Source organism: Eucyclogobius newberryi, unplaced genomic scaffold (assembly GCF_026437365.1).
Source record: "Eucyclogobius newberryi isolate DKJ021-1_F unplaced genomic scaffold, fEucNew1.0.hap1 SCAF_12, whole genome shotgun sequence".
Taxonomy (NCBI): domain Eukaryota; kingdom Metazoa; phylum Chordata; class Actinopteri; order Gobiiformes; family Gobiidae; genus Eucyclogobius; species Eucyclogobius newberryi.
Window position 1 is genome coordinate 14,181,422 of NW_027315746.1, and position 22,040 is coordinate 14,203,461.

General features: G+C 37.5%; 1 protein-coding gene across 4 annotated transcripts in view; it reads right to left on the reverse strand.

The window, feature by feature from the left end:
* Positions 1-3,142: 3,142 nt before the first annotated feature.
* cables1 (Cdk5 and Abl enzyme substrate 1) overlaps positions 3,143-22,040 on the reverse strand; it is a 41,582-nt gene continuing 22,684 nt past the window's right edge. Inside the window, exons 2-10 of one of the 4 annotated variants that reach the window (XM_072440886.1) lie at positions 21,170-21,241; positions 20,203-20,295; positions 18,771-18,848; positions 13,242-13,347; positions 12,300-12,459; positions 11,369-11,472; positions 7,508-7,614; positions 6,511-6,718; positions 3,143-3,529 (exon numbers count right to left, since the gene is read on the reverse strand). In XM_072440886.1, the coding sequence (XP_072296987.1) occupies positions 3,389-3,529; positions 6,511-6,718; positions 7,508-7,614; positions 11,369-11,472; positions 12,300-12,459; positions 13,242-13,347; positions 18,771-18,848; positions 20,203-20,295; positions 21,170-21,241 (1,069 nt within the window). In that variant the 3' untranslated portion in view covers positions 3,143-3,388. The remainder of the gene's footprint in view (positions 3,530-6,510; positions 6,719-7,507; positions 7,615-11,368; positions 11,473-12,299; positions 12,460-13,241; positions 13,348-18,770; positions 18,849-20,202; positions 20,296-21,169; positions 21,242-22,040) is intronic. The other 3 variants (XM_072440887.1, XM_072440888.1, XM_072440889.1) reach the window with 3 other exon arrangements.

A 22,040-nucleotide genomic window follows, 5' to 3' on the forward strand; every position in this document is an offset into this window, starting at 1 on the left:
ATTACTGTAATAAAACATGTATTAACATGTATTACTGTAATAAAACATGTATTACTGTAATACAACATCATGCATCACTGTAATAAAACATGTATTACTGTACTAGAACATCATGTATTACTGTACTAAAACATGTATTACTGTAATAAAACATCATGTATTACTGTAATAAAACATGTATTACTGTAATAAAACATGTATTACTGTAATAGAACATCATGTATTACTGTAATAGAACATCATGTATTACTGTAATAGAACATCATATATTACTGTAATAGAACATCATGTATTACTGTAATAGAACATTATGTATTACTGTAATAGAACATCATATATTACTGTAATAGAACATCATGTATTACTGTAATAGAACATTATGTATTACTGTAATAAAACATCATGTATTACTGTAATAAAACATGTATTACTGTAATAGAACATCATGTATTACTGTAATAGAACATCATATATTACTGTAATAGAACATCATGTATTACTGTAATAGAACATTATGTATTACTGTAATAAAACATCATGTATTACTGTAATAAAACATGTATTGCAGTAATAAAACATGTATTACTGTAATAAAATATCATGTATTACTGTAATAAAATATCATGTATTACTGTAATAAAACATCATGTATTACTGTAATAAAACATGTATTACTGTAATAAAACATCATGTATTACTGTAATAAAACATCATGTATTACAGTAATAGAACATCATGTATTACTGTAATAAAACATCATGTATTACTGTAATAAAACATGTATTACTGTAATAAAACATGTATTAACATGTATTACTGTAATAAAACATCATGTATTACTGTAATAAAACATCATGTATTATTGTAATAAAACATCATGTATTACTGTAATAAAACATCATATGACTGTAATAAAACAATGTAGTACTGTAATAAAACATGTATTACTGTAATAAAACATCATGTATTACTGTAATAAAACATCATATTACTGTAATAAAACATGTATTACTGTAATAAAACATCATGTATTACTATAATAAAACATCATGTATTACTGTAATAAAACATCATGTATTACTATAATAAAACATCATGTATTACTGTAATAAAACATCATGTATTACTGTAATAAAACATCATGTATTACTGTAATAAAACATGTATTACTGTAATAAAACATCATGTATTACTGTAATAAAACATGTATTACTGTAATAAAACATCATGTATTACTGTAATAAAACATCATGTATTACTGTAATAAAACATCATGTATTACTGTAATAAAACATGTATTACTGTAATAAAACATGTATTACTGTAATAAAACATCATGTATTACTGTAATAAAACATCATATTACTGTAATAAAACAATGTAGTACTGTAATAAAACATGTATTACTATAATAAAACATCATGTATTACTGTAATAAAACATCATGTATTACTGTAATAAAACATGTATTACTGTAATAAAACATCATGTATTACTGTAATAAAACATGTATTACTGTAATAAAACATCATGTATTACTGTAATAAAACATCATGTATTACTGTAATAAAACATCATGTATTACTGTAATAAAACATGTATTACTGTAATAAAACATGTATTACTGTAATAAAACATCATGTATTACTGTAATAAAACATCATGTATTACTGTAATAAAACATCATGTATTACTGTAATAAAACATGTATTACTGTAATAAAACATCATGTATTACTGTAATAAAACATGTATTACTATAATAAAACATCATGTATTACTGTAATAAAACATCATGTATTACTGTAATAAAACATGTATTACTGTAATAAAACATCATGTATTACTGTAATAAAACATGTATTACTGTAATAAAACATCATGTATTACTGTAATAAAACATCATGTATTACTGTAATAAAACATCATGTATTACTGTAATAAAACATGTATTACTGTAATAAAACATGTATTACTGTAATAAAACATGTATTACTGTAATAAAACATCATGTATTACTGTAATAAAACATCATGTATTACTGTAATAAAACATCATGTATTACTGTAATAAAACATCATGTATTACTGTAATAAAACCATACAGTATTAAGGGTAGTTTCCTATAATCCGGGTACTTTCACCAGTATCTGCCCTGGGCCTGAGCCAGTCGGGGCATCTGGTGTAAATGCAATGCCTAAACAACAGACATGCTAAGAGTAACCCCTGTCTGCTTCTCCATGGTTACACGGGCTAATGCTGCACTAACAGTACTTCAACGTGGCATCTTCTCGTTTCGTCGTGGAGTGCTCCAGAAGTTCAGTCCAGAGCCTTATTCAGCACAACGTGCCGGCGATTCACTCTAACATAGAGCACTCAAATCAGACCCGGCAGAGCACGTGTCTCCGAGTCCAACACCGGCTCCAGGTACAACACACTCAGTCCTGTTGTGTTTGTGTGTTCGATCATGCAGAGAAGCATAGACGCTGCTGGAAACAGTGGAAGTTACAGACGTCCACGGTAACGACTTGTGGTGCTAATAAAACAGCTTCGTTTTCAGTGTTAGTCCCAAAAGCCAGATACAAATCCTTCTCCTGCTTCTTGTTCTGTATAAAAAGTGCACTTAGAAGACTTGCAAAACGATGAGTCACCCTAGAAATAACAGTCCAGCCAGAAAAACCAGGTCTAGAGGCAACGGCTCGTAGAAAAGAGGAATTGTTGAACGATTGTAGAAATGTTACAATCACTGGTTTGAATTAGGAAAAGTCCAAAATCAAACTTATGATCTCTCTTAATCAACAAGAGAGATGTAAAATATACACGACATGAATTCTGTAGTGAATGGTACAGAGCAGTGGTTCTCAAATGGTGGTATGGGTCCCACTGGGGGGATACATGGTGTTCATGGGTTCTAATGAGGCCTGGGCAATTAATAGAATCAAATTAAACTGTTTAAAATGTTCTTGAAATAACAGAAAGCCATTTCAAAATAAAAATAAACTAATTAAAAACCAGTTTTTGGCACAGCCCAACCCAAGCTCTTATTTAAATGAGTTTAATTTGTCTGGGATTAGACCTGGTTTAGTTCTTTTCAAATGTAGTTTTTAAATAGTCTGATCCCAGTTTTGTTAAGAAACATTTTTTTCCATTTAGATTTTTCTGTTTGTTGTTTATCCCTTTGTTTAGTCCCAGATTAACTTGTATTTTAATGCCCGAGCTCAAACGTCCCGTCTATTTAAAAGTTTGAGAACCACCGATGATACTGAACTTTGGCTGATTGTAGGTGTCCGGATTCAGGCGGGTTTTGGAGCGGGACAGTGTGGATGTGATGTGGGGGCGTCGGCCGATCAGGAGGGGATCAGAGCGCCTCCTCCTGATGGGACACTAACGCTAGGAAGTCTGCAGCAGCCGTCTGTAGTGGGGCATGATCTCGTGCTCGGGCAGGTGCAGGTTGAACTCCAGCGCCACCAGGACAGGAAACTCAAACGCGATCAACTCCCGGCGGTTTATCCTGAAACGCTCTTCAAGTTTCTGGGAAGAGAAGAGAAAACGTTGTATGAATGTGGGTGTTTTTATGGGTGCAAGACGACAAAAGTGGATAAAAAGGAGGTTTTGTTTTGACGGTTTTATAAAAGTTCAGTTTAAGTTCACTTCAAGGGGCTGTAACCGATGTTTTAGATAAAGTAACATCTGTTTTGCTCCCCAGCTTTACTGTACAAGTATCTATTCAAGTGAAAATGAATCTAATTGTGAAGCATTTTATTCTCCTCGAAGCAGGAAGTGCACTGTTAGCATGCTAATGTTTGTTAGCTTGACCGTGGCACTCCCTCTGCTCTTAGAAAGTTGTGGAAAGCATCTATAAAATCATCGCGGTGAATATTTGATGATGTTTTTCACATTTTTAACACAAAAAAAATCAGCGCTTTTTAGAACGTATTATTTAAAGGTGCACAATGGACCGTGCACAGTTAAAGGTGCACAATGGACCGTGCACAGTTAAAGGTGCACAATGGACAGTGCACAGTTAAAGGTGCACAATGGACCGTGCACAGTTAAAGGTGCACAATGGACCGTGCACAGTTAAAGGTGCACAATGGACCGTGCACAGTTAAAGGTGCACAATGGACAGTGCACAGTTAAAGGTGCACAATGGACCGTGCACAGTTAAAGGTGCACAATGGACAGTGCACAGTTAAAGGTGCACAATGGATTAAAGGTGCACAATGGACAGTGCACAGTTAAAGGTGCACAATGGACCGTGCACAGTTAAAGGTGCACAATGGACAGTGCACAGTTAAAGGTGCACAATGGACCGTGCACAGTTAAAGGTGCATAGAGGTTAAAAAAAAAAATATATATATATATAATATTTTTATTTTATTTTTGTATTGGTATAATAATACATATATCTAACAAAATGCACGTCCAAAAGGCTAATAAAATCAGAAAACGTTCGCAAAATCCTGCCGAGAAATCTGTCTCTTTACACAGCCTTCCCGGAGCCTTACGCACGAGAATACAGAAGATTCTGTGTCAATAAGCCCTTTGTCCCGCCCCTCTTTCTAAAGCTATTCTCATTGGCTAGAATAATATGTCAATCAGAGTCTGCTACGTCATTCACATGCGGCGCTATTTAGATGTAAACAGACTAATCCATGTGCGTCGCAAGCGGCGCATTTTTTTTTGCGGAGGCTGTAGCAAACAAACCCGTGGACAGAAAAATTCGTGGATGGTCTCATTCTGTAGGAAACAGTCTGAGGAAAAGAAGGATATCCAACATTATTTTATAGGTCAAACAGGTCATTTGTTATGGACGGAGAAATGCGCCGGACAAGCGCATTCTCGTCCGGCGAGAAACGAAGAAAAGTTTGTTAACTTGACAATATCTCAAAATCGGATAACTTCAGGAAAAATACAAGTGGATATTGTTTTTCAATGATTCCTTATGGACAGACTGAGTACAAGGATGAACAGAATTAAAGCCGTTTCATCCGTCATAAACAGCAAACAGGTAGGACATGCGTTTGTAAAAGTTGAGACTTTCTCACAAACTATTGGCAATTGCTTCTTGGGGCAAATTATTCAATGTAAATCAATGACATATTCGTTTTGTTGAGAAAATAAGCTTTAAAATGATGTATGGCTTGCTGGTATTGAGCACGGAAATAAAAGTGATGATGTAAGAGAATATTTGAGATATAGAAAATGCTCGCCGGCGGACAGGTGGGTGGTAACAGGTTAAAGGTGCACAATGGACCGTGCACAGTTAAAGGTGGACAATGGACAGTGCACAGTTAAAGGTGCACAATGGATTAAAGGTGCACAATGGACAGTGCACAGTTAAAGGTGCACAATGGACAGTGCACAGTTAAAGGTGCACAATGGACAGTGCACAGTTAAAGGTGCACAATGGACAGTGCACAGTTAAAGGTGCACAATGGATTAAAGGTGCACAATGGACCGTGCACAGTTAAAGGTGCACAATGGACAGTGCACAGTTAAAGGTGCACAATGGACCGTGCACAGTTAAAGGTGCACAATGGACAGTTCACAGTTAAAGGTGCACAATGGATTAAAGGTGCACAATGGACAGTGCACAGTTAAAGGTGCACAATGGACAGTGCACAGTTAAAGGTGCACAATGGATTAAAGGTGCACAATGGACAGTGCACAGTTAAAGGTGCACAATGGATTAAAGGTGCACAATGGACAGTGCACAGTTAAAGGTGCACAATGGACCGTGCACAGTTAAAGGTGCACAATGGACAGTGCACAGTTAAAGGTGCACAATGGACCGTGCACAGTTAAAGGTGCACAATGGACAGTGCACAGTTAAAGGTGCACTGAGATACATCAGTTTAATGTCGTACTGTAGAACATTCAAGACGAAGCAAAATGATCTCCAAACAGCCAGAGAAGTTACACGGTGTACCTTTAAAGCATGTATTATTTGTTGTGTAAATATAACATGTATTCTTTCAGATTAGTGTGCACGAAGTCAAACTAATATGCCGTTTTTCAAAAGCTAAGAGTGAATATAGAAATGTAAAAGAATGCAATGACTTCTTGTGGCGTGTTGTTTGTTTGCCAGGTGCTTTATAACTCTCTCACGTGTGAAATAAGTATTACTGTGTCATTTTACGACTATATTTAATTTAATTTGGGTGGGGCACTGGTGTGGGGGCGTGTCAAGTCTGGCAGACACGTGCTATATTAAGAACAGTTAGCATAAGTATATAATAGTACTTTTATTGATTTAGGAAGGTTAAGATAATGCCGATTACTTTGCACTGACGTAATGGTATCCTGAGATAAGGACGCAGTATCGCAGACATAAATATGAGACTCTGACAATGACATATTTGTTTGTGCACTTTGCTTCACATCATAACATTATCTTTGCTTGTGGCTTGTGCGCAGCAGCCGTCAGGATCTGGAGATAGACCACAGCAAAACAAATCTTTCCAGGAACGTTCCTTTCACAGCGCGTTGTTTGTCAAGAGCAAACTCACGTCGATGAGGATCTTGACCTCGTGTTTCTTGAGATCTCCTCCGATCTTGGCCGCCAGCAGCACGCACGCGCCGGCGCACAGTTTACGGTTCTGTTTGTGCAGTTTGCCTTGAAGAACCAGTTTCTCGAAGTAGACGAACGCCATGGCCACAGTCTGTTCCTCGTAGCCGCATTCGTCCTGCGCCAGCTTTTTTATTTCCCGCTTCAAACTGAGCAAAGGAAGAAACACAGGTGCAGTTTAGTACATTATATTATATTATATTACATTATATTACATTAAAGCTGTATTTGTGATGAACTCAAATTCGATCGTAAGTTTGAAGAAATGAGTCAAATGTAAATAAAACGGAACGCAATGTCTGTAAAATTCAAAAAAGCTATTGAGATTTCACCACAGACAAAGAAAAATATTAATATTAGTGTAGTAACCATGAATACACAGTAGTTTTGGTTTCATTTTTACATGTTTTATTGATCTTCCTTAAAATCCTTCTATGGACATTTGTTGAAAATTTGCTTTTTTGCTGTAAAACTTGAAACATGATCCGGTTTGCCCAAAATAATTGCTATGTTCGTATTAAATGAATAAATAAATGCACAGCAGACACATTTTGGACGTGAAATATCACAATTATGTAACAACAACTTCCCCAAAAAAAACGCAAAATATGAATCCATCCCAACATATTTTAGATATGTCGCTTAAAATAAATGTAAATTGTAATATATTTTGTGTCGTGGAAAGTTTGTTCTGACTAAAAATGTAACTTAAATAGCTTTTGTCTTTTATGGATTTATTTTGTCTTTTTTATTGTTACATTTTTTACTCTGAGGTTATCATTATGTTTCATTATTAGCATTGTATTTTACAGTGTTATTTTTGTGCTAAATAGATGATTATATTTCATTATGTCCAGCACTTTGAAAGCTACAGAAATAAAGTTGAGTTTTGTTTGGATGGAGACATGGGATTTGGACATTTCTGGTTTTATCGTCACCTCCTGATTTTGCTGAGCGTGAGTCGGATGTGAGGGAACTTCTCCTTGAAAGTCTCGTTCATGTCCTTCTTCAGGTCCGAGGGCTTGACGTACTCGATCACCGTGGTCTGAAAGAGAAACCCAGAGTGGTGTCACGGGAGCCCGATCCGGACCCGATCCGGACCCGGGGCCTCTCGCCGCGGTGTTAGATTCAGCGGCTCAGAGCGAGGCTTCACTGACGCCCGTGGCACCTGCGTGACTCCAACCGCCGAGGAAACAAAAGAGGTTGTTTATCTTATCAGAGTCTTAAAGGAGCCACAGTTCATTATTCAGCCGGAGAACAGGTCAGAATGCTAAGGTAGAATGTTGATGCTGTTGTTCTAGATCAATCCACATCAAACAAAAACTGGCATAAAGTTCAACAACTTCTCTATAAACACAAATTAACTATTAGGTAATTCATTGTTTTCTTGTATTATTTGTTCTTTTTTGTCATTTCATGTTTCTTTTTTTGGCTATTTTATTTTTTATTAGAACAAAGATTAAAAAAACAACAACAACAGGAAAAACACACAAAAAACTATAAAATACTATAAGAAAAAAATCAAAAATAACTAACTAGACCAGGAAGAACATAAGACAAGTAAAGGATTAAAAGTAGAAAATAACAGAGTGGCATTAGACAAAGAAGGAGAAAAAAAAAGAGGAATTCGAGCATATTAAGTTCTGAATAATAACCCATTTTGTCCATTGTCCATTTTTAAATGTGTCTATTTTTAAGTTGAGTCCTGGGATTATTTTTTGTGCCTATGTCTGTTATTATATTAGTCCGATTAATTCAGTACAATACAAAACGTGGCTGTCAAAAACATGATAAACATTAAAAGTGTGTAGATTTTTTGGCATAAAGAGTTAAACTGCCTGTGCAAGAACCCTACAAACCACAAGCTAAAGCCCCGATTCTCAGTTTGAGCCATGTTCCACCAGGTCATTGTTCAGACAGGTTCACAGCACCTAAAGGGCGTGTCCCGTTACAAACCGCAGAGCAGCAGAGTCATGTGTTTGCCCAATGAACCCGTCTTTACGTAACAATGAAAACCAAGAGCAAATTTGGTGAGTTTGACGCTACATCTAAGGTCACTTTGTGCACAAAACGAGACAAACGCTTTTGTGAATAAAGAATAAGATCTAAACAAACACAAGGAGGACGTTAAGTAGCAATATGACATTTACAAGCTCAAAAATATAGATTGCTTTAAATTGCCACTAGGATTTAAGAGGGCGTGTCTATCCAATACAAAAAATGCAATAAACCAGTTTGTTTAAGCATACTTCATCTAAGGCAGGGGTGTCCAGACTTTTTTCACCGAGGGCCACATTTTGAAACTTAAATGGAGCAGAGGGCCACAAACAACTCGACAATGTTGAATTTAAAAGTGAATACTTAAAAATGTTGTATTTGGTATTGTTCGATGAGCATCCACACCTTTAATGATGCTTGGAACATTAATAATAGGTTGTTATCACATAAAAATGCTTGATTTTTTCCAATTTTACAGTAAAAAGTATTGGTACTACTTTTTGTTGTTTAGACCAACTTAGCAGGAAGCCGGCGGGCCAACAAAAATTGGTCTGCGGGCCACATTTGGCCCCCAGGCCGTAGTTTGGACATGCCTGATCTAAAGTAATATTTGTATTTTTAATAAATAAATAAAAAAATATTGTCTGTTTCACTTTTTTTTGTGTAGTATTTTTAAGTGTATTATTTTGTTGTTATTTTTCTCGTCTTTATCAATCGTTACTTGCTTTCTACTACTGTCGAAATAGTAAAAAATCCCAGAGTTTCCTTTAAACACAAATAACACGTGAACTTGTATTTCAAGGCTGTGTTTGGTGCATGACTAACAGAAGCGGCTCGTCGCTCACGCTGCAGCGAACACTACAGCTTTGGTTATGGGCCAGTAGAGTGTGAAACTGGAGGAAAAGGAGAAAGCACAACACACCGGCCTTGACTGAGAATGTCAACTATGTCAGACCAGCCTCTGGAACAAAAACAGCCAGAAATGAATGAATGAAGGACAACAATAGAGTCGGTGCATTTTCTCTTTCACACAAGAACATCAATGACCCGTGTTGTATTTAGTCATGGGACATTTCTCTGAACAAGGATTAAAGCCACATTTTGCATATATTTGGAGGCGAATGCAAGTCTATTCTTTTATTTTCTATAACATTAATCCTACATATTATTTATTTACAGTAATTTATTTCCGATTACATTTTTCCGATTCATTTTTCTCTGTTAATTCATCATGTTTTTTAAATGCTAAATGTGTAGAAGAACTTACAGTACAGTAATATTGTATTCATATATCTTTCAATTCAATTACCGTATTTTCTGGACTATAAGTCGCTTTTTTCACAGTTTTGGCCGGGGTGCGACTTATACTTATATTTATACTCATACTTATACTTATATGTGATATTATTTGTTATTTTCACACTTGCAACCGCATTTCATACTCCAGTGTAACTTATATATGATTTTTCTTCTCTATTATGCATTTTTTGGCTGGTGCGACTTATATTCCAGTGCGACTTATAGTACGGAAAATACAGTACCTTTTTTTCATTATACGACAAGATATATTGTGTTTTCATCCATTTATATTTTTCATTGAATCTTCTCTGTTGATTCCTCAAGCTGCTCCAGGTAAAATAAAATGATAAAAAACAATCATAAACACCAAAGAGATATTTGAGAGAAAAAGCCTTGAATATTGTAAGTGTCAGAAACGTGTTTTTGGAGAAACAATTGCTGAAAAGCCGCCATGTTTGTTTTGTGTCGGTGGAGTCTGAGAATGTGTGAGGAGTTGGACCAAACATACAAAGAAACCAACAGTGTGGCACGTGGAGAATGTAGAATAAGGTCACATCAACACATTTCTGACTCTTCTGATAAAAGAAAAGGAGAATTTACTTATTACAGACTTTTTCTAGTGTTTGTAAAAAATTCGCCGCATTTTCATCAATACTGTTGTGTTTTACAATAATCTCTTAAAAAATACACTTTCAATTCTAAGGAAAAGCTCAATTCTGTTACGATTATTGTGAGGAAAAAGAACAAGATTTTATTTAAGATTACTGAGAACGTGAACAAACAACAGTGAAATCCTTAAATTTGTGACCAGCTTTACAAAAATATTACTTTCTGGGTGAAACAAATAAACTTAATGTGACAAAAACAGCAAGATAAAAACGTTTGCATTTAGATGTATTTTACTTCTAAAATTGTCAGGGTAATTTATTTATTTATTTTAATCACTTTTAGCGAGTTTTTGTCCCGTTTTAGCCCTGTTTTCGTCCTGTTTTAGTCCTGTTTTAGACACATTTTAGTCCTGTTTTAGACACATTTTCGTCCTGTTTTAGTCCTGTTTTAGACTTGGTTTAGTCCAGTTTTATACCTGTTTTATACCTGGTTTAGTCCAGTTTTAGAACCGTTTTAGTCCTGTTTTAGTCCTGTTTTAGAATTGTTTTAGCCTTGTTTTAGCCCTGTTTTAACCCTGTTTTAGCCATGTTTTAGTCCTGTTTTAGACACATTTTAGTCCAGTTTTAGACACGTTTTAGCCCTGTTTTAGTCCTGTTTTAGACACATTTTAGTCCAGTTTTAGACACGTTTTAGTCCTGTTTTAGACTCGTTTTAGCCCTGTTTTAACCCTGTTTTAGCCCTGTTTTAGACCTAGCTTGGCTCTGATTTCACTCATCAAGCCACATCATGTCTTGGTGTAAAGGTTTAAGAACTCGTGGACTCCTAAACGATTCCACATCCTCGTGAAACCATTTGGAAGCTCTGTTCCTGCAGTATTCCATGAGGTTTCTCACCATGTATGAGGGGAAGATGAGGACCCGCTTATGTTTCCCACAAGGCCACTGCGGATCGTCCAGGAGGTTGGGGTCGTAGTCCCGAAAATCTCCCAAATCGTTCCCTGCAGTGGACGGACACACGCGTGCATAATCAAACACACAAGATTACATTTCCCATTGTTATATTTAAGTTTTTGCCTCTTGGATGCAGTGCTGAAGGTCAGGAGAGGACAGAGCATTCAATTATTAACATGCTTTTCTTTATTCTAGTCCTCCACGTCTCAGACTGTTGGATTATGACCCACTTTTTATTATAAACACTAATATGGTATTCCCAAGCTCCAAAAAACATCTAACAAAGCTCTTAATTATTGTATTAAAGGTGCATTATGTAACCTTGGAGGGTCTGTCTCTACGTAGATGTTGTTACACTTATATATCGCCAAGTGACAGGTCAGATCTGTAGAAAGGCGTCCCCACTCACAGGGAGAATTCGTGTTTTTCAGGGTGTATTTGAGCCTAAAAAACAGCAGTTAAATAAAAGAAGGATAGATACGTTTAATGCCACGCTGTGTAACATTAAAGGCAAAGAAATGACATAACCATGGAGACAAGCAGGTGGCAAACACTTCATCTTCAAGTACAGTTCTTAAAGTTATCATAAAATGCATGTTTTGGGGCTGAAACTGATTGTATTTTAGAGTCAATTTGGGCTCTATCTCCATCCGGCCTTAAATGTTTTATATATTCTCGGTGCAACAGCCGCAGAGAAAGACAGAAGTTTCAATTATTCACGTGTTTTTGTTTCTATCCGCTCCCGTCTTATTAAAACCTGGCTCCCGTCGACTTCCCCACACTCGACACCGTCTGGCAGCCCTCGCCTCTCGTCCATCGATTCTGGACGTGGGCCCGTTGTAAGACCTAGGCGTGTTCAAGCTGAAGCTACTACCTGTGTCCACGCTGCTCTGGTTACTGTTGGCCCGGTTCAGGATCAGGCTGCGGTGGCTGGCGTTCCGGGACTGACAGAAGGACGAGGTGGAGTCGATGGTGTTCCTCCTGCCTCCGCCCAGGACGTTCGTGGGGTAAAGGAACTGCGTGTACGACACCGTCTGTACAAAGAAATACGATCATTCACACACGCCAATGAGAGGATTTTGGTTTTGATTTGGATATTAACTCCAAAAATGTTGTTACCAGTTGCAGGGTATTACGGTAATTGTGCTATAAACCCAGGACTTTTACTATTTAGTCGCTAATAATACAACGTTTTTCTGTGGTTATGCTGCATTTCAGGTGTTCACGTTGGCCCTTTGTGTTCCAGTCGTCAAGTCCGACACACAATGAGCAGCACATTATCATTATTAAAGCTCAAAGTGACAGTTATTAGATTTACAAATCATCGTGAGAGAGTGAATGTTTACTTGTGCCGACTCTGTGTGCAGACGTTGGAATAATAATTAGGGTTAGTTCATAATCACAGATGGCGGGTGGACAGTAAAGAGTAACAGAGTAGAGTGAACAATAACATAATAACAACAACATAATTACTATTCATATTTGAACTTTTTATTCTATTTACTATTAACTTTCACCAAACGCAGCCATGTTGAATTTTTTAACTCAGGATCTGAAATGTTCTCCAAGTTTCAAAGTCTGTTCCAATGTAAATTTACCGGTCAAAACTCGGAACTGAAGAATAAATAACTCTTTTGCTACTGGTTTATTGTATTGTTTATAGGAAAGGTAAAGGTATAATGCAGTTTTCAGTGTGTGCAATGGTATTGGTTTATAGTTTTATCAGTGTGTACAAAAGACACCAATATGGCCAAGTAACAAGTGAGCGTAAATGTGCTCTGTCAAACCCAGGTCCTCATAAAACAATGGTCTTCACCTTTCCATCTGCTCCCAGTTCGACTCCCTCCAGCCCGATCACCATCTCTTTGGCACTGACTCCTCCGGACGGGTGCCTCTGCCGCCCGCCCTCCAGCCTCACGTCCCTGATGATGACGAGGGGACAACAAGCTCTTTAATGACTCTTCATTTACCCCTGGACGGCTCTGCCCTCGTCAGCGCCGGCCCCAAAAACACTAATTGTCTGAGGGTTCAGCTCAGGCCAGATCGGAGTGAAGCGCCCCCTTGAGGAGGAAGGCTGCACGACGTCATGTTCTCACTATCAATGTTCTAGTGTTGAAGGTCAAATGACACTTTTACGAATAGTGATGTAGGTTTGATTTAAACTATGATAATGTGCATCAGCAACATGGCTTCAAAACAACCTATTTATTATTTCATCATTTATTTTACATTGCTATTATTTTCGTTGTATTTCTATTACTAGAAATTAGAGTTTGTTTGGTATTTTTTCTGTCTTTAGTTAGAGTTGACTTGTATTAAAGCTTTATTTATACTTTACAGACAAAAGTAGTACGCATTACATTTACATTTACAGTTGTCTAATAATATGTAAATTTGTCTTGCATATCTACATTATATAGTTGATATATATCGTTTTTGACATTTTTTACTTCATAATGCAGCTGTCTTTGCTATAAAAGTTATTTTTGTATGTGTTTTAGAGTTTGTACAGTCAAAATAACGGTTATCAAAATTCAACTATGATTATTTTTATAGTCGACTAGTCACGATTAGTCCATTAATCATTCATACTTGTTAATACAGCTTTATATTAATGCAGTTATTGGGTATTTCGAGGATAGTTTACTCTTTAACTTTCAGAGCGAAGAATGTGCTGGGAATGTTATCTTATATAGTATCAAAGCAGTCATTATTCATCACTATTGGCATTTTTGGAAATATAGCTTGCCTTTGATTTATGCATTATGCTGTCTTCACGGCTAGACATATTCATAACTTTCATTGCCATACTTTGTCACGACGGCTTGTGGCCAGTGCCAGTAAAAACCCAGACAAATGATCGGCGCTGACAGGAGCCAATTCATGTCTGTGGGTCTTTCTCCTCACACTCTGTCAGAACAATAATATGAGACGACAAACGGAGCCTCAGTCCTCTCAGTTACGACACATAATCAACATCATTTCATCTAAAGAATTACTCCTGCTAAAAGTGAATGATTTGAAATTTGGAAATTGCTATTTTTTTGAACAAATATTGCTGTTCGAGTTGAGATTTATCTTAAAATGTCGCTCTTGTTTGCATTACAGCACATTTTTAAACACGTCCAGGAGCATTAACCTAAAGAACCACGAGCATTTCAACACGTTCTATGTCTAAACTACAGGATATGCACTTAAATAGTTGTTTTCAGATTGCTTAAATAATTGCAGCGTCTGTGAGTCGCTTATTGCAGTCTGAATATGATTAATCTTACAGGAATAACTGTCATTTTTCTCCTTATCTTGCACGGCCCATTCAGAATTTCGAACGGTGCCCAGATAAGCAGAGGACGGACTGTATTTTTGGCACGGCGTCTAAACACGTTATAGCGAACAACACTGTTATCTTTGTGACAGAACACGGGCGTTAACGGGGCACATAATATCGACAGTGAAGCAGACGTAAACAGTGGAAGATTCTATAACGTAGACGCAGCCACGACGATGAATCAAAATGAAGGATGAGAGGATTTTATTTTTGAGGAGGAAAAGAACCGTCGATATGAGGGTTGTTTGGGGTAAATTAGGTCAGGAATAAAAAAAAGGAGCAACAAGTGGCATGCTGCGCGACATGCAGGAGAGGAGCATGGGTTAAAGAACATCTGGAGTTAGTCGGTTGCCATTGGATACGAGCCAACAAACAAGTATACTGTTTGAATTTCAGACATGTGACAAAATGCTAGTGCGACAGGTTATGTTGTCCTGCTTTAATACAATAATGCAACTTTCACTTTATAATGTTACTTCCTGGTTTGACGTGGCCAGCAAATATGACGTCATCATTTAAATCGTACAATAGTTCTGATTTGACAAATAATCACGCCTGACAACACCTTTATTTTGTTAAATTATTGTTTAAAAATTGACATAAAAAGGTGTGTGCAAATTTTCTGTTGGTTTTCTATTGGACGCAGCTCTACTTCCTCTTATTTTCAACTCTTTCATCCGTCAAGTTGCAGTTTGTAAAGAAAATGTGATATTTAAAACTGTGATAATTATTTACCACAGGGAATATCTCACCAAACAACATCATGATAATTAGAAAAACATGTGATATGGGCTTTAAGGAAATGTAATTAGCTTCCGTTAGCAGCAACATGTCTCACAAATGTTGGCCTATGGATAGATATATATTGTCTTTTGTGTATTTCCAGTTTCTACTTTTTGGGTAATGATAATGTACAATTGCTCAACTTGACTAAACCTAAAACTAAAGTAGTTAAAACTAAACCTAAACTAATGGCGCGTTCACACTTCAACACTTGTTTTGAGACCAGTTTAATTCTGATTTAGTCCTGTTTTAGTCCTGTTTTAGTCCTGTTTTAGTCCTAGTTTGAACGTGTGAATGCAAATTAAACCAAGCAAAACTAAACGTTTTTTAGTTTTAAAGGTGGCGAGAGGTAGTTATGCTTAGTCAGACCTAAATAACTGACTCAAACTGTCACTTTGCCAGCGTAAACAGCCCCAGGGGTTGGTTGACCTTCGACCTCCCGCTGATCGCCTGGCTTAGAACATTCCACAGCTGGACGGGCATTTGGGCTTTTGGCTAAGCGGACGCCCCATTGTACAGTCTGCCGTTTGTGTGTCCCCCTTTCTCTTTTACTTCCTCCAAAACAAACGCCACATGTGACTGAAGTGTTGTTTGGACACAGCTTTTGTGTACGGAGAACCAGGTGGAGTAACAAACAGCATCTATGAACCGTGGCTACAATAAAACGGTTAATAACAAACTTTATGACGACAAAAGCCGATGTGCAAATGGCCCAAAGACGCACCAGCAGGTCACACAATAACTACGAGGTTAAACATGCACTGTAGACGTTTGAATGTGGCTGTAAGAGCTGTATAGGCGAGGACAAAAGGCTGATTATTTGGACAAGAATAGAACGTGTAAAGCAATGGAATACACCTTAAATGTACTTGGAGAAAAGGCATGTTTACATAAATGGTGGGTAATATATACATTTTAACTGAGATCGAGTCATTTTTAATGGTCAATGAACAACTTTAAGAGGGCCAATTCTCTGTTTATGTTCAAGAAATGTATTATTAACAGCCATTTTATTTGTTAAGATGTAATAGAATAAGATTTTTTAAATGTGATCGATAATTGAGAGGGAAAAGTGATCAATTTTCTGTCTTATCATCGAGTTAGTTAAGTGTAGTTTACATTTGTATTATACATTATATATATAATATAATAATAATATATAAAGTAATTCACTGCAGTTTATCATTGAATAAAACATGCTTATTTTCTAACACACTAACGTAGCCTTCACTTTATTAAAATTAGGACTAAACAAAGGCTAAACCCAAGACTAAATCTGGACTAAACAACGACTAGAACAGGACCAAACCAAGTCCACATTTTCATCATGTTTAAAAGCACCTTTACGATAACTCTATAATGTATTTACACACACACGTATGACTTGCAAATTCCTGCATACCTTTTTTGTTTATTTAACTACCTCAAACCCACAAGTATTTTAGGGGGTGACAGAATCATGCTTTACCGGGGACTTTCCTTCTTTTCTTTTCTTTCAATGGATTAATATATTATTTATACATATTTGTGAAGAGAATAGCTCATTTTTCTGCATTTTTTCATAACATATGGACCACATTTCCAACAACTTTCGGTCTGAAATGGATGACAGCCTTGCACTGCAGTCTTTTTGAGCGTGTCTGTTCTCATTCTGGATGTGGAGGTGTATTTGGCCAACAGCTATTGTAGATAATCCAGTGCCTATAAATAGCTCTTACAGCCACAGTGCAAAAATCTAAACTCGCCGTTTAATGCACATTGAAGCCGATAGGGAAAGATGAACGACAGTTAAGCCAGCGACAGCAGCGACAAATACAAACGCTTCGAACAAAAAGAAAGAATGTCCAAAGCCACCGGAGCCAAAGCTGTACAAGCAACAGCAACTCATCTATTGCCTATAATGTTGCATCTTGTATCTTTGTGCAGGTGTTATGAGTAAAAATGCATCCACCAAAACCAGCCCTGAGGAAAGTTAGGCACCAGAAGAGTCTATAGAGGGTATGCACGTGTGTCCTTTTGTCTCCAGGCACGTCCAGGTTTGAACTGAGCGGCAAATGATATGATTAAAAGCATTTGTCTGCAGTTTTGGCCTCAGTCCTGTCTGTAGATCTATTGAAAACAGTCCAGTTTGTTTCCATTTGCCTCACTTTTTTTCTGATGTAGCAACCAAATGATGTAAAACTTCCAAACAATTTACGCTTTCACTCGGCTCAAAACCATTTATTTAATGGTCACACGGACTCTAAACCTGACAATTTAAGGGGTGAAAAGTGATCGGTTCCACTGTGATTGATTTCAAAGACTGCAGCAATTTCAATTTGTCAGTTGTTTATCTGAATTGCTACTGGTCTTTTACTTCTCTCTCTGATTCAAGCAGTCAATAAACATATTAGTCAGACTTTAGTTTACAGCTCAGTAATAGTCTGGTAATAGGATGGAAAAACAGCTCTGCTTTTACAAGCTGGTCCTTTTCTTACTTGTTTGGGGTTAGAATCAATCGTATCACATTTCCTTTAACAGTCTCATCCACATTTAACGTGGCTGTACTGGCCCAAAAAATATTTTAAATAAAAAGTGTTCTCTTTCTCTTTCAATGAGCTCAGTGGTCACTCCACCAGCCCAATGGTCAGAAGATAAACAGGACCAGTGTGTCCAGAAGCCAGCACTTTGCCTGCATAAATGTGGTGTGTGTGGCTGGTGGTGGTCGGAGGGTCCGTCAGTCTGCCCCAGGGCAGCTGTGACTACAATCAAAGCTTAACACCAGCAGCTGTGGTGTCCCCTTGTTCAAGGGAGTCCTGGTCCCACGCCCAGGGGCGGAGCCTATTGGACATGTTTTTAGTGGTCGGGGAAACCTCCGCAGACACGGGGAGAACATGCAAACTCCACATTATTATTACAATGACACTTTTAGTTACATTGCTTTTTCCATCCTTTCACCACAACGTTACGCTGACAATGTTAATATTATAATATTGTACTGAAAGAGGTCAGAAAGTTAAGAACCCTGCTGTGAGGTTAGGAATGAACTATTGGACAGATTTGTACATTTGTATCATTTGTGACTGTATCAACTCTTGCTGATGTTAGATGCATTTTGAGCACTTGTCAGAGAGTTAAAGACACCGCCTTTGCCACTGGTTGCAGTTACTTGGACTCAGGTGACGTGCATACCCTCTACAGAGCAGAGGAGGCAGACACGAGGACAGGACAGGACGGCATGCTGGTCATACATACCCTGCTTGGCTACAATCTCGATAGGGCAGCACTGAAAATACACTATAGAAGGATCTTCTGCCACTGACAAGGACTATCCTATGAAAAACAAAAACTCAAAATCAATGTCTAGCATCCACGAGTTCAGCTGGAGAGTTGAGAGTTGAAAAGAGCATGTGTCGTGTAAAGTTTGTGGTTTGGGGACTGAACACTGATGCATTTTTGTTACATGATATTGTTGTTGTAACGTCATAAGCCAAGGCTAGTTTGAATTTGGCTAAACATTGTCCAAAAAATTCAAACATTTCTCCATAAATGAACCACAATGACCTGAAAATAGACCAAAACAACCTCTGATGACTGAATAAAACCAGAGGAACACAGAGCAATCTCATCAGCCAAGATAAGCAACTGAGCATAAACAACGCAATTTGCCTCGCCATCAGTTTTAATGTGGAAAATCCAGCTCATTTCAGATCCAGATCTTTTTGAGTAAAAGGCCAATCAGAGCAGAGGCACACCTTACTGTCCTCAGACGACGTTGTTTAATTAGCCGGACTAATTATAAAAAGCAGCTTGCAAAATAGCTTTGTATCGAGGGTTCATTCTGGGAAACTCTTGTCCCAAGTAGGAATGAATAGGCTGTGTGTACTTCCACACCTCGGGCCAAAATATGGTTTGTTTGATGATATACTACAGATTTGCCAATAAATGTTACATGACAGACTGGCAGACATGACGTGCTGAAGATATAGTTCTTTCTCCTTCATTATAATGGTACAGAAAGGCTTCTTGAATCGACTTCTTGTTCATGAAATTAAAGCTGAAACACATCATATTTTTGGTTGGGTTATCCTAGGTACTATTTCGGGTACTTTTGTGTTATTTTTCTGTACTCCAATAAGATTTGAGCTATATATGTTTGTAGAAATAACTTGTATGACTCATTATAGATGTGTCATTCAGCTATTTGTTGATTGCAACTGTTCTTTTACCGATATTTGTACATTTAGCTTTGAGGTAATCGTGTCAGTGGCATAAATATAATATAAACATAATATACTGGTTTATAAGGCGCATTGTCATTTTTTGAGAAAATTAAAGGCTTTTAAGTGCGCCTTATAGTGCGGAAAATACTTGTACGTAGCTATCGATCGTTATTGTTCTTCTTTTCCACGACACCGGTGCAGCCCTGGGACCTTAGTGCTCTGCAAAAGACGTGTGAACTCATCGTGTGATTGTGAACACATGGTGCGCCGTGTTGTGATCCGTCATTCAAATGCAACGTGAAGGGGGCGTCTCGTGTTTAATCAGTGCGTTTAAAGTGACACCCGGGTGCAGTGCAGAGGCAGTGATTGTAACCCGAGAACACTCGAGCAGGACTCCATTGACTGGCGCACGCAGTGGTAGCCACACAGGGCCCGTCTCACTGGACCAGGGAGTGTGTCCGTACCTTCCATTGCGCGTATCGTGTTGCCTCATGTTCTTGATGAAGTGCACCTTCTTGAAGCTCTTGGGTCGGGGTGAACCGGACAGAGTGCGACATCTGGAAACAGCAAACAAAAGATTCACTTATTATGTTCTTATTATTATATATTAGTATTTAAAGGGGGCTGTGTTACTTTAAAGGTGGAGGGTCTGTCACCTGTAGAGGTGCAACCATTCATTTACAATTGTACCATTTTTACAATGTACACATTTTATTGTACATTTTGAAACAAATGAAAGTTGAAACATGGTGACTGAAGTATTATGAAATGGTTTATTATTATTTTTATTCTAATCTTTGGTCTTTTCGTGTGTTTTGGAGTCTGTAAGTCCAGAAGACAATTACAATGATCAACACACATTTGATAGTAAACTAGTCTCAGTCAGTCACGTGTTGCAGCCCCAGTCACCTGCTTGTTTCCATTGCTTTGCCTGAAATGTTTCTGCACATGGCATTAAACTGTCTCCATGGAGACAAGCTGGTGACATCACCTGGCCGTGTTACAGGTAAGATCTGTGGAGATCTCACTGTAAGAATGCAAGATTATTTCTTTATTATAAGCTTTTCTGTCCCAGCTTCACTTGAAAGGACAGAAATGAAAGAGGCACTTAACAAAGTGTCGAGGGAAAGAAACCCGCAACGCCGAGATGTAACACGCACACGCCCTAAAGCACTACACCTCCATCTGTCATTGAAGAAATGCAAGATGGATCAGTTTAATGCCATACTGTGCAACATTACAGGTAAAGAAATGAGAAACGGAGGCAAGCAGGCGGCAGACCTTTGCGTGTTGCATTCTAAAAGAAGATAAATACACATTTGGTTTGGGTGTTACAGATGTTCTTATTTAGCTAAAACTAATTCAATGACAACCAAGGCCATTTTCAATCTACAGCTGCGTTTTCTTCCTTCAGGGCTTGAGGTCTTGTACCTGCGTAAAGGAGCATTCTCCTCAATGTCCTCAAGTGTTTCAAGTGACGAGCGCTGCGAGATGAGTCTTCGTCTGCAAAAAATACCGGACAGTTTTATTTAATGTGGTGGTTTAGAATGTTTGAGATTTGCTTAATCTCAAGGAGCTAGAATGAAATGAATACACAAATAAACAAACAAACATAAAAAAGAGAAATCCCTGTGGAAACGGAGGAACAATTATAACTGTGTATAACTGCCCAACGCTCTGAATGAAACAACCTGAATTCAACACATAAGTTTGAAATAAATCATGCAATAAACCTCGATCTAATGGAACAATACCAGATGAAAATGAGATGGATAGAGGGCAAAAGTCAGATTTGAAACAAAGAGAAGTCACGGTGTAGGACACATTTAAGCAGGACACACGATGCATGCTCATGTCGCAATTTAGGAGAGCGGCAGAGGATCAATACATGGATTGTGCCTCAGCGAAAGGAAATTAACTCTCATGGCAAAATAAAAACAAATAGGCTAAATTAAAATTGCTCCTGTCAATCATTGTGCAAACCCAAAAACAATGCAACAGTGAGCGAGTCATTTCAGAACAGACTACAATGACACCATTCATTTTCTAAAATACTTTCTTTTACAACCCTTATCTGCTTGTAGAAAATGTCAATGTGGAGATGTATTTGCTAAGGACAGTGCACATTAATGAACATGTGTAAATGATATGTGTAAATAAACCAGATTATGGCAAAGATGCTCATTTCCGCGTTTACTGTGAGAAGAAACGTCACGATTTAACAATTATTCACGATTACACCAGGATCAAACAACAGACCTCTACCAGCTTCATGTAATCAAACTTTCTCAACAATAAAGTA